Here is a 16,483-nt window from a genome sequence, read left to right as displayed (position 1 = left end):
GTTAATGTGTTCTTGTTTGGTGGGGCAGAGTGCACTATTATGAAACACTTGCTTTGAGACTCTGTTTACCACTGAGATACTAAGTAATATATAGGCTCTCTGGCTTTACATTATCAAGAGTGCTTTATTTGATTGTGAAATGCAAACTGTAACCTAAACTACCTTTATAAACATACTTGGGTGTGGTTCATTAGTGTGCACTTTCCCAAGATACAAACAAACAACACTCTGGTCTTCAAGTGTGAACATTTACTAGAAGTTGTACTGTATATCATATGCAAGTGCTTCTGGCACAGTGTTTTGTGTTATAAGATTTAGGAAGCACTAATGCTAATCTGACTATTTAGCATGGATATGTGAATTAGGATACAGATATTATTGCTACAAAACTGGGGGCTTAGTCGGCTAGAGATAACACATCTGGTTATCTCATAGCAGTGTTATAGTCTAGTCCAATTCAGTCTGTGTCAAGACCAAGATCAGAGATTGAGCTGGACTACAACAAACAAGCAAAACATGACAGGAGGGATATATATATATATATATATATATATATATATATATATATATATATATATATATATATATATATATATATATATATATATCAGTGATTCTTGTGAATTTGGATGAAACAGGTTTACATTTTGAAAAAAAAGTTAGTTAAATTACAAAATCTGAAGGTATATCATTATAGACCAACCTCCCCTGTTCGTATTTTTTCATAAAATGATTGCTCATACAACATTTACTTTAAGCCTAAAAAGAAAAAGTAATGATTTTTTATCTAATAAACATATTAAAAGAGACTATTACTTTAATAACTCAACAGCACTGAAGAAACATATTGTAAACATATTCATTTAAAACAAATAAAACTCTTCTGTCTGACGGTGGTGACAATAATCTGACGGTGGTGACATTGGCCTCATTATTCCAAAATATATACCACTCAAATCAATGGCTTCTTACTTAAACTTTATGTAAATATTTGGTCCAAAAAATAACAATCCTGAGGACCTTGATGAACAAATATCAAATCAAAACTTCCAAAAATACATAAAACCTGACAGAAAAGACAGAAAACCTGACGGTGGTGACATCTGACGGTGGTGACAAAAAAATAGATGAGTTGTTCACATTAGCCATCTTGATTCCCCTCTGTTGCTAGCTACTTCAGACCTCTTCTTAAAAATGATACATTTATTTCATAATCTAATCTAATATTTTTTTACAAAGATGACGCTGTTGATATGTTATGGTTGTCACAGTAGCAGTGTCCAAAAATATGAACAAGTTTAAGAGAAAATAGCAAACATACAGGAGCTTGAGTGATCTTGAAGCATGCAGTAGAGCTGAAGGTTTGAAAATGGGGTCCTCAGGAATGCAGTTGACCCTTTAGTTGTCTGATTTTATTGCTTTTTATAAATATCTGACGGTGGTGACGAATATGTGGGACACATTTTGAGCAATCACTAAATAATAGTAAATATTGTTCAAAACTCACTGTTTGTAGTTTTTAATACATATTACAATGTACTCTTTCATGTGGTAAATGTATTATTCAATTCAATTATTACTTTTGGCTTTGTTAATCAAGTGGAAATTATTATCTCTTAACCGAGGACAGCTGATTTTGTAGGCAATGGGCCAGCATATAATCATTAAATTAATAAAAAATAAAAATAAACCTAAAAGAACCTTACATATGTGCAAAGAACCCCCTGAATATAACATTGATTCTTTTTCTTCATGAAAATGTTATTAATTTCCCACAGAATTAGCACTTTTCTTAGTGGGACATGTTTTTGCCAAAGTTTCAAGAATCAGTGACGCCAAAAATGTATTTAACATCTTAAAAAAAGTCTAGTGAAAAAGTTTTGTGTCCCCCTTGGCTTTAAGTGAATTAGTAAACATCAAATACCATAGGGCCTAAACTTTAATATTTACAATGGTAAAGCTCAAAAACACGATAGTATCTGGGAAATGTACTACAGCTTACTATGCCTTTATGGAAAAGAATGATACAAAGTATCCTATTTTTCATGTGAGTTCCTAAAACCTTAATGACAAAATGTTCTTAAAGGGATAGTTCACCATAAAATGAAAATTCTGTTATCATTTACTCATCCTCATGGTGTTTTAAACCTGTATGAATTCTTTTTTTATGATGAACACAAAAGAAGATATTTTGAGAAATGATGGTAAACACACAGCAGATAGTGACCATTGACTTCAATAGTAGGAAAAATATTTTGGAAGTATTGTGATAAATGATGAAGAAAATATTTTGATAAATGATGGTAAGCACACAGTTGACAGTATCCATAATTCCATCACATTTTTTATTCCTACTATGGAAGTCAATGGTCACTATCTGCTCTGTGTTTACTATAACATCTCAAAATATCTTCTTTTGTGTTCATCAGAAGAAAATAAATTCATACAGGTTTAGAACAACATGATTTTTCATTTTAAGGTGAACTATCCCTTTAAGAAAACGGTGAAGTCAAAACTGTTCTGCTTTTAATTTACACACATAACTGATTCTAATGTAGAACCTTTAATATTATTGTTGATAAATATTATAAATAATTGTTCACAACATATATGTTCATTACAACCAATCGTTTCTATTTTTCGTTCCTCCCACATGTAAAACTACAACTCCCATGATGCTTCACTCGTTCAGTCGGAATTGGCGGGTCGCTGTGCGGTTTCGTGTAGCCTATCTTTTGTCTGACCATCCATAGAAACTCGGTACAATATTACAGAAAGCAGTAAAATATTAACAAAACGCTTCCTACGGTCGACGGCTAACGAAGATCTAGCACCACTGAACTGCTTACACTGCAGTTTCTTCGTCTTAATTTACTATTTCACAGGTAAGTGACCCTTTTTTATACTCAAAACAACTAACGTTACAGGATTGTTTTCGCTTTAAAGCCGTGATCTGTAAATCAATGCCTGTGATTTTTTTATGATCATTCGGAATAAAAAAATACGCATTTTAAAGAGCTTTAAGCGATCAGTTGGTCTTGACATCTATCGAACACTAGTGCAATATGTGTCTTGTTTTTAAACTCGGATCCAGGTCAACATGGAGAAGTGAGCGACCATGCTTTTGCAACATTAGCCACGAGGCTAGTCAGTGTATTCTGTATGACTTCTTATTTTTGCTTTATAAATGTCATAGGCGGAGTGTTTACTTAATTATTTAGTTGACCACATAAGATTATTTGCACGTTTCATGATGGTTAATAGCTTTTTGGCTAATAGTTGCAAAAAGGTCAGGGTAGCTCACGAACTCTGCACGAGAAAGAAACGCCTTCCTCGTGCACACAGCTGTGCACATGTTCTAAATGACACGGACCGTTTTTAACGTCTTCTGGATGTGTCTTACATTTACAGTTAAATACATTTATCTTAAATCTGGAGTTATTGGAGCTGCGATTTATTGTACGGACGGTGATGACTCGTGGCTAACGTTACAATAATGGGCCGAACGCTCTGGCGCCGTTTAGGCGCGTGCACGCAGCCGGAAGTTACATTTCGCCACGGGCGATGATTTCTTAAAAAAATCTAACAATTAAAATATATTTGCATTTAACTAAATTTACATTAATTGTGGAAAAATTTTAATCCTATTGACTGTTTTTATTCATTTAGGTTATTAGGCTCATCATTGAATAATTTCACAGTGTCCAACCACAGGAAAATTAAAGCCCAGTTTTTTTTGACAACTTGAATTTTCAACCTGTTGTCTATATGTAAATCGATTTCTAGAAAAAAAATACTGTATTATTTCTTAGTATTTATAATAGTAAGATGTAGTTTATCATTTCTATATGTTTTGAGCCTTACCACAATACATTATGGTGCGGTTTCCCCGACAGGATTTAATCCTAGTCCTAGACTATGGCCTTGTCCACACGGACACAGGTATTTTTATAACCATAACTTTTTTGTGCGGTTCAGCCGTTCGTCTACACGGACACGCAGTATGACGTCACTGAAACAGAATATTTTTTAAAACCCCTTCCAAGGTGAGGATTTTAAGAAATGACGGTTGCGGTGTAGACAGTAAAACCGGGGTTTTGCTTTGCAACGTCACTTTTGTTAGGCTTCTGATTGGCCAAGGTGGCCAATCAAGTTATATCAGGACTACGGGTGTGGCATGCTCTTGACAGCGCGTGATCACGTGTTTTTGCTGTTTATATAGGCGGAGATTTCTTTTAAACCAAGCATGTGTGGAGGGGATTTTTTTTAAAAACCGCAGGAGGAAAAACTTTGGTTATAAAAATACCTGTGTCCGTGTGGACTAGGCCTAAAATGCAAGCTGCTTTCATTTCAAAAAACCTTGTACTGACATATCTTAAAGGAAAACACCACAGTTTTTCAATATTTTACTATGTTCTTACATCAACCTAGACAAAATAACACGTACCTATTTTTTTTTTAATGCGTGCACTTAATCTTTGTACAGCACGTTGTGAATGTGTTAGCATTTAGCCTAGCCCCATTCATTCCTTAGGATCCAATAGGGCTGGACCAGAAACTTTGAATATTCGTTCCGTGGGTTGACTTTCGATTTTCAGTTTTGAAATTCGAATATAGATTTGCACTCCTTTGCCAAGTAGGCAGTGCGCTTCAATCTCCCGCTCTATAGGTGGCGCAGGGAGACCAACATCCATAGTCAACAGCCACCAAACGTCACCAGTAGAAGAGATCGCCTTGAACGGAAAGCACGCCTTCTACTTTGGCATTCACGCTAATGGTGTTGTAAATAACGTTCAATTTCTTGCAAAAATTTATTGATTTGCTTCACAAGACGTAAATATGTCACACTGAGTTATGGGGGATTACTTTTGTATTGGATATATATTAGGGCTGGGCGGTATGACGGTATATTCCGTTACCGCGGAATAAAATTTCAGACGTAACAGAATTTTCTATTCCGTCTATTCCGCGGAATGCAAATAAGTGGGCGTGGCTTACTCTGCCCTCCAGCATATTAGACTGTGACAGAGAAACATGAAAAATAGTTCACTTATAAAAAAAGGAACGAGTTATTTGTGTAATTTTTATAATAAGTGCCAGTGAATCCACCGTGGGTCACTCAGCGAGACTCTTGCTTGCTCGCTCTCGCGCGCGCGCGCTCTCTCTCTCGCGCGCGCGCGCTCTCTCTCTCCTCATGCAGCAGACGGCCAGTCTCTCGCATGCAGAGGTCTCTCTAGGCAAGCGCAAGGAGCTGCGACGCCAAATAAAGAGTTCTTCTCGCACATAATGCTAACAGTTTTCTGAACTTTAAGCATGCTAAGACAAAACTCGCGTTTATATCAGTGACACGTGCGATGATGGAGCGATGTAGTTTGAAGTGCCATTTGCTTGTACAAACATATTTGATCGGAAAGACGAGAAAAAGATGCAAGTGTTGAGGTCTAATAGAAAGTAAAGGGCGTCAAGACCTTAAAACAAACTTTATGATCATCACATCATAGCACCTGTCACATAGGGCTGTAACGGTGGCAAATTTTTACAACCGCGGTGGAACCATCAACAACAACCGCCGGTGTTGCGGTGGTGGGGTCCATGGGGGGGTTTAGGGGGGATTAAATGGTGAAAGAAAATAAAGTTTCACTAAATGCGCTTCTTGATGCGCGCGACTTTAATCTTTAATCTGGTAAAAAATTTATTTCACAACAAAAGACAAACGTGATGTGTATGTATTTCACTGTCACTGGAGACCAATAGAATTTAACGCAGACGCACAACACAGTGACATGGCTAAACTCCAACGTGCTGAGTTATGCTAAAATCCACCAGTTTAGTGGAAACGCCATACATGGTAATGTAGCGGAGATTTGTTTATTAACATAAAACAATGTTAAAAATTTGTATCTTAGGCTATAAATTACTGTACAACTTTTGTTATTATTATTTGTGTACAAAAAACTGCAATTTTTACTTATTATTTTGTTTAATCATTCACCTGATATGTGACGTCACACAACCGCCGGTGGCACTTCACCACTGCGGTGGCATTGCAACACCGCGGTGGTGCGGTGGTCATGACAACCGTCCCACCCCTACTGTCACATTTATAATATCTAGAGCTTCTTCTTTCATATACAGGTATTTATCCTGTCTGTAGGTTTTTGCATATATTTATACCTGTTCATTTTACATATTGCATATGTTTAATGTAATGTATGCATAAATACAAAATACAATGAAGCCATACTATAGCTTCAATAGTCTATAAAGTTAATTACTCAATTAAATACAAGATTCAATGCTCATAATTTAAAACTTTGTTGAGTATTTAGTTAAAAGCTATAGTGAGTGGTGTATTTCTGTACATTTTTATCATCAAAAAACAATATAAACTTAAAAACATGTATACCGTGAAATATTCTGTTCCGTGAAATAAAATGACTCATTCCGTGGAATAGATTTTTGGTCATTCCGCCCACCCCTAATATATATGCTTTAGCTCTCGAAGTGGCGGATCGGTTGACTTGCATGACGGAGCACTGGGGTTTCCGCAAATATCTTCCTTATTGTTCTACTGATGAAAAAAAATATATGGCGTAAGTGTTAGTAAATAAACTTGATTTTGAAAGTATGCTACCATTTTATTACAGTTTGTTGAACTTCATTCATTCGTTCATTTATTTTAGTTTTTTTATTTAAATGGCTTACCCTTTACGTTGTCAGTAATTACTGTGCTGCTTATTTCTTATACGGGAGTGTTTGTTTGTTAGAAAAATGTTAGGCTACCTTATTAAAAGTATTGCTCTTGTGTTTTGTTTCACTAATGCTGTTCTCACAGGACGCGTGACAGGCACACTGCTTCTGGCTTGCGTTGTTCTAGTGCTGGGCGATTTGGCCTAAAAATAAAATCTCCGATTTTATTTTTTTTAATTCGACTTCCGATTTTTTCCGATCCCCCCCCACTTATTAAGAAAAGCAATAAGTAAAAACGGCAGACAACTTAAAGCAAAATTTGCTTTTATTTAATCAAAAGCAAGACAAATGATTTTATTCCTTTCTTTGGAACAAACTTCCCACTCTCGCCGGTAGCCATGTTGTCGCTTGCTGTTGCCGTTTCATGTGTTTGTGCTATGATGATGATGTTGTCGCTTGCTGATGCTGTTTCACGTGTGCTATGATGTTGTTGATGTTGCTATAATAACGCTACGGAAGCCCCGGGCAGCCAAAAATGCGCCATTACAAAAAAATCGAATTACTTATTTTTTAAATCGCCCACAACAAAAAATTCGAATTAATTCATTAAATCGATTTTTCGCCCAGGCCTACGCTGTTCTGTAGGTTATCAAAAGTTTATTAATTCTAAACTTGTCACATGTCCATATTGCACGAAATAAAGGCACTACACTCCCTTGGGTCCGCAGCAACACATCTGCCACATAATAAAACTGTAGACAGACACACACACACACACACACACAGAGATTCCTGCCTTTATTAAAAATAAAAATATGTGCAGCCCCTCCTTCCAAAGCTTCGAATATTCGATTTAATTTCTACTAGAGCTTCGAAGCTCAAAAAATAGTATTCGGAACAGCCCTAGGATCCAAACAGGGATGAATTTAAAAGCCACCAAATACTTCCATGTTTTCCCTATTTAAAGACTGTTACATTGAGTAGTTACATGAGTAAGTATGGTGGCACAAAATAAAACGTGGCGATTTTTTTTTTTATAAAAATGAGAACTGTATTGGATGGCGGACAAGCAATTAGTTTGCATCACTTCGACCTCTGGCGCAGCAATATTGACGGAAGTTTGAGCGAGAGGGGGAGGAGTCAGGAGTGATGATGTTACTGTGCCGAGGTCGAAGTGCTGCAAACTAAGTGCTCTTCCGCCATACAATATAGCTCCATTTTTTATCCGCTTAAAAATACCACCATACCTACTCGTGTAACTACTCATGTAACAGAAATAGGGAAAACATGAAAATGTTTGGTGGTTTCTAAATTCATCCCTGTTTGGATCCTAAGGAATGAATGGGGCTAGGCTAAATGCTAACACATTCATGACGCGGTGTACAAAGATTAAGTGCACATATTGAAAAAAGACAGGAATGTATTCATTTGTCTGAGTTGAAGTAAGAACATAGTAAAATATTGAAAAAAGGTGGTGTTTTTCTTTAACATATATGAGTGCCATTGGTGTGCATCTTGGGACAAAACAGTATTGTTTTTTTGTTTGTAAAAACTGCTTAAATGTCCCAAAATGACTTGGGCTTAGTCCTGGATTCATCTAAACCCTGTCCAGGAAACCGTCCCTTAAAGTTTACTACCATATTTATTATACTGTTCATCAATTTACTATAGTAAATAGAGATACACCAATATAAAAAATGTTTGTTGCCGATTATTTAGACATATATCTGTTGATGCCGATACTGATAGTTTGGTCGTTATATTAACTTGCATGAACTAAATTATAAAGGTAAAATTTTCTAATCTTTTTTTATTATTGATCATTAATATTGATTATTAAACTAGTGATGTTTCTAGTGATGCACCGATGTATCGGCCGCCGATATTTATCGGCCGATTTTTGATAAATTTGAAACCATCGGCATACCGACAATAGCACGAGAAATGCCTATACTGATTGATTATTTATTAACTGCATAAAGAAATCTATTATATGTAAAAAAAAAAATAGTTAATGTTGTTAATAAAATAAATGCTGAATAGCAAAAACCACCTTTGAAGGTTGTCATGCTGTCTTATTATATTTGTTTTAGCTTAATTTGTGCCTCTCTTATTATGTTGCTCAGTTGAATGTAAATTAGATCCAATCCATGTTTAGTAAAAATAATTTGATGCAGAAGTAAACTAGCAAATAGACCAACTGTATAGTATTGTATACAAGTGTTTAATATCGGTATCGGCCAGAAGTTGTCTGTTTAAATCGGTATCGGCCCAAAAAAATCCTATCGGTGCATCCCTAGATGTTTCTTTACATTTTCTGTAAACAGGACTCCAATTCATTGCATTTTCATGTTCTCTTTTGAATTACAGGATATATTGGATGTTTTTGGCCGATAGTGTGAAAAATTGCAAATTACCAATTATTTGCGGATATATCAGTACATATCTAGTAAATCCTACAAAATACTGTAGTATAGATTAACAAAGCATAGTTATATGTAGGTTGTTGTGGGAAAGTTCTCACTCATCCATTGCAATATACAACTGTGCAGTTTTTTGCAACATAATGTCAAATTTATGACCTAAGCGCCATGTGATGTTTTGCAAGCCTTATAGTTTGATGCATTATGTTTTTAAATAGTCTTACCCATCATTAGTTTGCATGGGTGAGCTTTAAAACTATTTAAAAGGAGCTCTCGGTCTCCACCATAAAATGCTGTGTTTGTTAAAGCCATTAAACTGTTATCCACAGTGCTGTATAATTTTACCTCTGTCATTTTATTTCTTTCCTTGTTATTCCATCCCTAATACCTTATGAGCCCTGTCCCTTCCCCAATACCTCCTCTAATCCACACTTTTACTCTGTTCAGCACTGTTGACGTTGACAAGGAACCGGAAGGTTCCGCAGATCCTCCTCCTCGACGAGCATGAGCCAACCTACAGACACAGCTAGTAGTGATGCTCCCAGCGTCACCGAAGGTGTCTTAAAACTTACTCCTCAGAACCTGATCATCTTTGCTGTCTTTCTTTAAATATGTCTGGGGAGCGGGTTTTCTTGCAGCTGTTAAAATGATCTCCTGTGATATTACCAGGCATTTGTGATTATTTAATCGCTTTGTTTTGTTACCCCTTATGTCAGCATGCATTGTTGAATTATAGCAGTGGTTGTGTATTGTAGATTTGTGTGTCTTTGCTGAAGTAATATGATGAATAGTAGGATATGTCATTTAGACTCCTTACTGATGAAGTTTTGCAAAGTCTTTTGTGTTGATGGTTAGAGTGAGCATGGATGTAATAGCAAAATCTACCTAATGCAGATTTTGTTCGGTTTTTGCAATTTGAATGCAATTTTTATTTCAAATACAACATTAACTTCAGTTCAGTTTGCATATATTATGAAATGCATCGTTTTTTATTGACAAAAGGTAGAGTTAATTTTCCCCAAATTATGTCAGTAACTGCAGAGTATATTCAAATGTATTGGTCTCTTACTACTGAGAAATTCAATAATAAGTGGTGAATGGTTTTACTCAGCTGGCACATGCCCTGCTTGGAATGTCATACTGGAAATATGATGTCATCTCTTAGTTTAAACGTCTTGAAGGAATATTTTACTAAAATATGAAAACTCTCTCGTAATTTACTCACCTCATGCCATCTGACTTATATATAACTACATATATTATGTTAAACGCAAATAATTTATATTAAAATGACCATTTACATAGTGACTAAGATATTAAAAAATATATTTTTATATTAGTGGACCATTATACATGAATATCAGCTGACGTCACTCACTTGTCTTCCGCCATTTTGAGGACCTGAAGTGGTCGCAAAAGAACTAGAAGCTATGCCTTCAATATGCTGTAAGCATCAAAATCGCTTTTTTTACAACACTAAGAAGGCTCGACACAACATGATATTTTGCTCGAAGTATCGCCTGTGTCTCTACACTTAAACTTGAGCATTGAGAACATTGTTTGTGAACACAGAGTTAACTAAAAAGAAGGTTTTTAATAACTGACTTTGGATGATTTGGCGTCCGCTCGCCGCCTTCTTCCCAGTCAAGATGTATCGATCTCCAATTGAGACGTAAGGAGTGAGGAGAGTAAAGATTGATATCTCCTAAAGCATAATTCCATAAAAATGATGACGAGCGGACACCATAACAGGCAAAGTCAGTTGTACAAAACCTTTATTTTTAGTAAACTCTGTGTACACAAACAATGTTCTCAATGCTCGCGTTCATGTGTAGAGATCCAGGTGATACTTCGAGCAAAGTTTCATGTTGTGTCGCGCCTTCTTATGTTGTAAAATAGTGGTAGTTCGGTAGCAGCGGACAGCGGCTGGAAGAACGCATCAGGGATCGAGTAGGCATCACACCCTAACCAAGATATATTTTTTTAAAGTAGCGTTTATTTTCATGACAGTCAAGATGCGACATGTTGTCTTTTGTAGCCCTTAACTGTATCCGTAAGAATCATAGACAGTAAAAAATAAGAAATCTGTAAATCGTAGCAAGGTAGCCAATGCTTGTCAATAGCCTACTGGTACTCGGTAGGTCCTCAAGATGGTGGCATGACGTAAAAGGTCACATGACTGAAATCCATATATAGGCATCTTTATTTTACCTCAGAGTAGGGCTGTGCAAAAAATCGACTGCGATTATCATGCGCGTGTCATCAGTAAAGCCGGTTCGGTGATTAGAATTAAATCCCCATCAGCTGCTTTTAGATGGAGCGGCATTTCACCGAGAAGCTAGGCAAAATCACATAGATAATCGGAATCGATTTTCCTCGATTATGAACTCGATTTTGCCTAGCTTCTCGGTGAACTACGGGTCTGTGTAATAAATGCCGCTCCATCTGAAAGCAGCTGATGGCGATTTAATACTAATCACCGAACCGGCTTTACTGATGACACGCGCATGATAATCGCAGTCGATTTTTTGCACAGCCCTACCTCAGAGCAACTTTACGGATGGTTGAATGCACTTTTTGGAACTTTGTCTAGTTGGTCCACATACAAGAAGATAACATGATGGCCTTTTAATATAAAAACGTATTTGTTCGTGTTAAACTGAAAATGAAGTCATAAACACCTGAAAGGGCATACGGGTATTTTCATATTTTGATAAACTAAGCTTATTCCTTTAAGGCGTGTCTGTGTTTTTTTTGCTAGTATATGTTATTGCTGCTTCACAATTAGTCGCCACTACTTGTTTGCAGAATAAAAGTTTTTGTTTACATAATATGTGTGGGTGTACTGTGTATAATAAAAATAATGTATAAATACACACTCACGGATATAATTAAGAAACATTTGCATGTGTATATACATGTTAATATTTGTATATAATTTATATTATATATAAATATTTATTATATAAATATATTTTTGTCTTAATATATACATGTATATATGTATATTTGTTTATAAATAATTATTATACACAGTACCCACATATATATTATGTAAACAAAAACTTTTATTCCGCGACTAATCGTTAGGCAGCACTAGTATATGTAGTTAGCAGTTTGATTCAGGTGCTTGTACGTTTAGATTGGTAGCTGAATAAATTTGTGCTTGAAGTTGTTGGTTGAACAACAAACCTGAAACCTACACACGTTTATGCTCTTGAATGTGAGAAAAATCGTTAAGCAGTTTGATTTTAAAGATCAGTCAAGATATGTGTCAGCAAAAATATAAGTGTAAAGTTACTTTTTGCTGACAGACTTTGACTTTTGCTCACTTGTTGTAATTGACATGTTCACACATGGGCCCTGGGTCACTATTTGTGGTGTTTCAGTTTTCTAAATTTTTCACGTTTGAACATTGCAAAATGTGATGGTTCTCGTGACGAGACTGACTCTCCTCTTCTCCGCTGTCGTCTTCGCAGACGTCAAGCTGGCGGCCGCCGCAGGAAAGAAACAGAACAAGAAAAAGGAGGTTGTAGAGGAGGAAGAGGAGGAATATGTGGTGGAGAAGGTTCTGGATAGAAGGATTGTAAAGGGAAGAGTGGAGTTCCTGCTTAAATGGAAAGGATTCACACAGTATGTAACAAAAATTAAGCAGGATTTCTACAGCCTTCTTTTCTAAAGCAATGCTTTTTTAGGACATTTTACTTTGGCTCCTCCATGTGATTAAATAATGCATATGCCTTTGCTTAGTGATGACAACACATGGGAACCAGAGGACAACCTGGACTGTCCTGATCTCATCGCTGAATACATGCAGTCACAGAAAGCAGCAAGCGATGAGAAGAAAGATGGTAGCGGAAAAAGGAAAGGTGAATCCGACACAGATGCTGGAGAAGACAGTCGACCCAAGAAAAGGAAAGATGAGGTTGGTCTAGATCTTTCTACTTGCCATTTTGTGCACCATCTGTTGTTTCCTAATCCTTATCAGTCTTCTTTTTCAGAAGATTGTAAATAATAATAGTCATTCTCAATGTTTTGCAGCAAGAAAAGCCCAGGGGCTTTTCACGGGGCTTAGATCCTGAACGCATCATTGGTGCTACAGATTCCAGCGGCGAGCTTATGTTTCTAATGAAGTGGTATGTAAAGGTCTTTTTAAAATAGTAGAGATTGACTGTTTTTCTGGAGAACAAAGATTAAAAAACAGACTGACAACAAATTATATGTAGATTCTAGCCATATAATCAAGCCACTTATCTATCAACCAGTTTAGGCGGTCAATCTAGGGGCTGTTTATACCTGGTATTAAAGATCGCAATATGCAGTGTTTCACATGCACAAAACTTTATCCCACTATCTCTGGAAAACTTTTGATTCCCTACATGTTCATGACGTTTACATTATATAGGGCCCTATAAAATCTGTTTTATTTTTTCCCAAATTCCGTTTTCTCCGTTTTAATTTTTGCAAATTCCATTTTATCGGTTTTAATTTTTGGCAATTATTTTTTTTACCCTTTACTGTTATTTTAGTCATACAAAGAGTGTGCCTTTAATGTTAATGATTAAAATGTAAATGATTTGGGGAAAAACTGGATAACTTAATGACTGTAAAAGATGCATTTAGACACGCACATACACACACGCGCGCACGCACACACACACAACTCAATTCAATTCAATTCAATGCATTGTTTAGTGTTGTTGCAGAAGGCTACAACAAGGTGTCAAAGCAGTGGTGCCTTCAGAAGTGCCTTAAACACATCGGTCCAGCGGAACGCGATCCATGTTTTATACATGATCGCTTGAAATGCATATAACTTTACAAACATACACAGGATATAGTGATCTGACTTATGACAGCATGAGCGCGCAGCTCTTTGCACGTGCGAGCGAAAGAGAGACAGAGAGCGGCATCATGATGTAGATGATTATATTTTAAATGCGAGGGATAGTTAGTTTGCCTCATCTCGCTTGAAATGCATAAAACTGAACAAATACATGAGGATTTGTGTCCGGATTTCGGACAGATGCGAGAGCGCGTGCACGTGAGAGAAGTGCAGTGAGACAGACGTGGATGAGAGAGTTTATGTATCTTTGCGCTCACCGTGAACAGAATGTTGACAAAACTTACAAAATAACAGTTCTCCAGTCACATAAAAGTCATGTGAGAACTGCTCAGAACTAAGTGCTTAGCGTCGAATTTCGTAATTTTTTCGCTGACGAAAGTAGATCGTGGAGAGCCGCTTCCACATGGTTTCAGTGTTTTGGAGGGGGTTTTAAACGGCGGGAGGGGGTGTGTCGCCCAGATTTACTTCCCTCGGTCTGCATTTCCCCCAGACATACGTTCGTCTCCCACACAAAAACAGAATTTTATTCAAAATATGTAAAATTCCGCGAACTTCCGCATTAATACTAGATTCCGTGTTAATTTGCCAATTCCGCGATTCCGTAATTGCGGAAATTATAGGGCCCAAATTATATGCACTTATATGCCAACAAAACTCAGACATTTGATGCAGTTTTACTTACTGCCTGCGACTCATAACCCAATTGGGACTGCCCAATACAGGATAGCATGAAATGCGCATCCATTAGATAACTGCAGAACACTGTGTAAATAATCAACATTTTATTAGCACCATCCACTTGTGTTCTGACCAAAAGCATCTTAATACTAGGTGTAAACCGCATTCTAGTTTCTGGAACTTTGTTTGGTAGCGCCAAACCCTGTTTTTACCTAGTGTTTGGCAATTATCAAAAGCAGGGTGGGACTCAGGATATTTGTTTTTCTGCCTTTGCTCTATAGGAAGAACTCTGATGAGGCAGACCTTGTTCCAGCTAAGGAAGCTAACGTTAAGTGCCCACAGGTAGTCATCTCCTTTTATGAGGAGCGACTGACATGGCACTCCTACCCTTCTGAAGAAGAAGAGAAGAAGGACGATAAGAACTAACGGTATGAGAGAGGGGTGGAGAAGATGCAGAGGGGGTTGTGACATGGGCGATGGTAAAGATGCGTCAACAGAAGCCCGTCGGCTCTTTTTAACTATCATACAATTAAACCACGACTCATCATGTTTGATATTTAGATGTGCAGTCAACTTTAGGGGGCGAACGGATTTTGACCATTGTTACAAACAAATGCTGTATTTCTTTGGTTGTTGGATTATGGGAAATGGAGTGTAAAATAAGGTGGTGAATGTCTAATTGGGTATATGCTTAATGCAACACCCTCATACTTTCTGTGTATTACTAACAAGGCCATTCATACAATTCTTTAAAACTTTTACTGTATGATATGGCCTTGTTTTCTTCACTCATTTGTTTGTTTTCTTAATGTACATACTTTTGTCCACAAAGTCCAGACTTGTTTTTGTCAACTTATTAGCAAGCAAATGGACATCTGTCACAGTCTTACCATTTAGCAGTATTTTAGAATTTATATATGTAGTTTGTTTACAGTATCAAGCTCCTATTTATTCATTCACCACTTGAATATATATATATATATATATATATATATATATATACTCAACCCATGAGTTTTTTTTGTTTGTCTATTCAACTACATTTCCCATAATCCCATATAAACTTATATTTTTACCTTTTGTCATTGTGTTTTACCAGTTACAATACTGTGTAAAGAAACAATGTGTTCTTTAGTATCAAGCTTCACTGACTAATCCTTTTAAGTTTTATATGCTTAAAAATGTCTGCTAAACCTTTTTCCTATATGCTTAAGATGAAAATTTTCCCAGTATACTATTTTAGCTTTGTACTTTGGGACGATCAAGTACAAGCGCACAGAGTAGAATGTACTACATAACTTTAAGGCGACTTTTTTAAAAACTTGTAAAATGTGTATTTCATATGTAAAAAATCATAGTGGGATGACCAGGTATACACTGTAAAAAGTGAAAGTTGGAACTTAATAATTTACATTGGCACCTAAACAATAGATTTTTTTCTAACTTAAACTTTCTCACTTTAAGTGAAAACATTAAACGCTTACATGTTACTACGCTAGTTGTTACCAATTTAAGTAACTTTTACTTTTTACAGTGTACACTACAAATCACATCTGCACCAGCGTAATATAAAGATACTGTAAAATTTGTCAGGGTTAATTATTGTTTTGTTCACATTTTCGAAAAATTTGCATTCTGCTGTGTACCAAAAGTACTTGTTAGTATTGCTAATCAGTAATGTGACTGCATTATCATTAATCTCTGATTGTCTGTCTTTTCTCTTTTTAATGTGTACTGTTGCATGACGTTTCTTTTCACCTTTTGGGGAAATGTTTATTTCATTCAAAAAATAAAACCTTTTTTATTAGTTCTGTTGTAATTTGTGTTCATTTACAAAAAGATCATG

The 16,483-nt window shown here is 36.2% G+C and overlaps 1 protein-coding gene across 1 annotated transcript; it reads left to right on the top strand.

The window, feature by feature from the left end:
* The first annotated feature begins 2,684 nt into the window (after positions 1-2,684).
* On the top strand, positions 2,685-16,442 carry cbx1a (chromobox homolog 1a (HP1 beta homolog Drosophila)). The gene is made up of 6 exons (XM_065277832.2): positions 2,685-2,885; positions 9,561-9,669; positions 12,593-12,746; positions 12,864-13,038; positions 13,155-13,249; positions 14,919-16,442. Exons 2-6 carry the CDS (start codon positions 9,618-9,620, stop codon positions 15,061-15,063), a joined length of 621 nt encoding a protein of 206 aa, XP_065133904.1. The 5' UTR covers positions 2,685-2,885; positions 9,561-9,617; the 3' UTR covers positions 15,064-16,442.
* The last annotated feature ends 41 nt before the right edge of the window (positions 16,443-16,483 follow it).

This window comes from Paramisgurnus dabryanus, chromosome 3 (assembly GCF_030506205.2).
Source record: "Paramisgurnus dabryanus chromosome 3, PD_genome_1.1, whole genome shotgun sequence".
Taxonomy (NCBI): Eukaryota; Metazoa; Chordata; class Actinopteri; order Cypriniformes; family Cobitidae; genus Paramisgurnus; species Paramisgurnus dabryanus.
The sequence above is the reverse complement of the archived record's forward strand: the minus strand, read 5'-3'. Positions and strand labels throughout refer to the sequence as shown.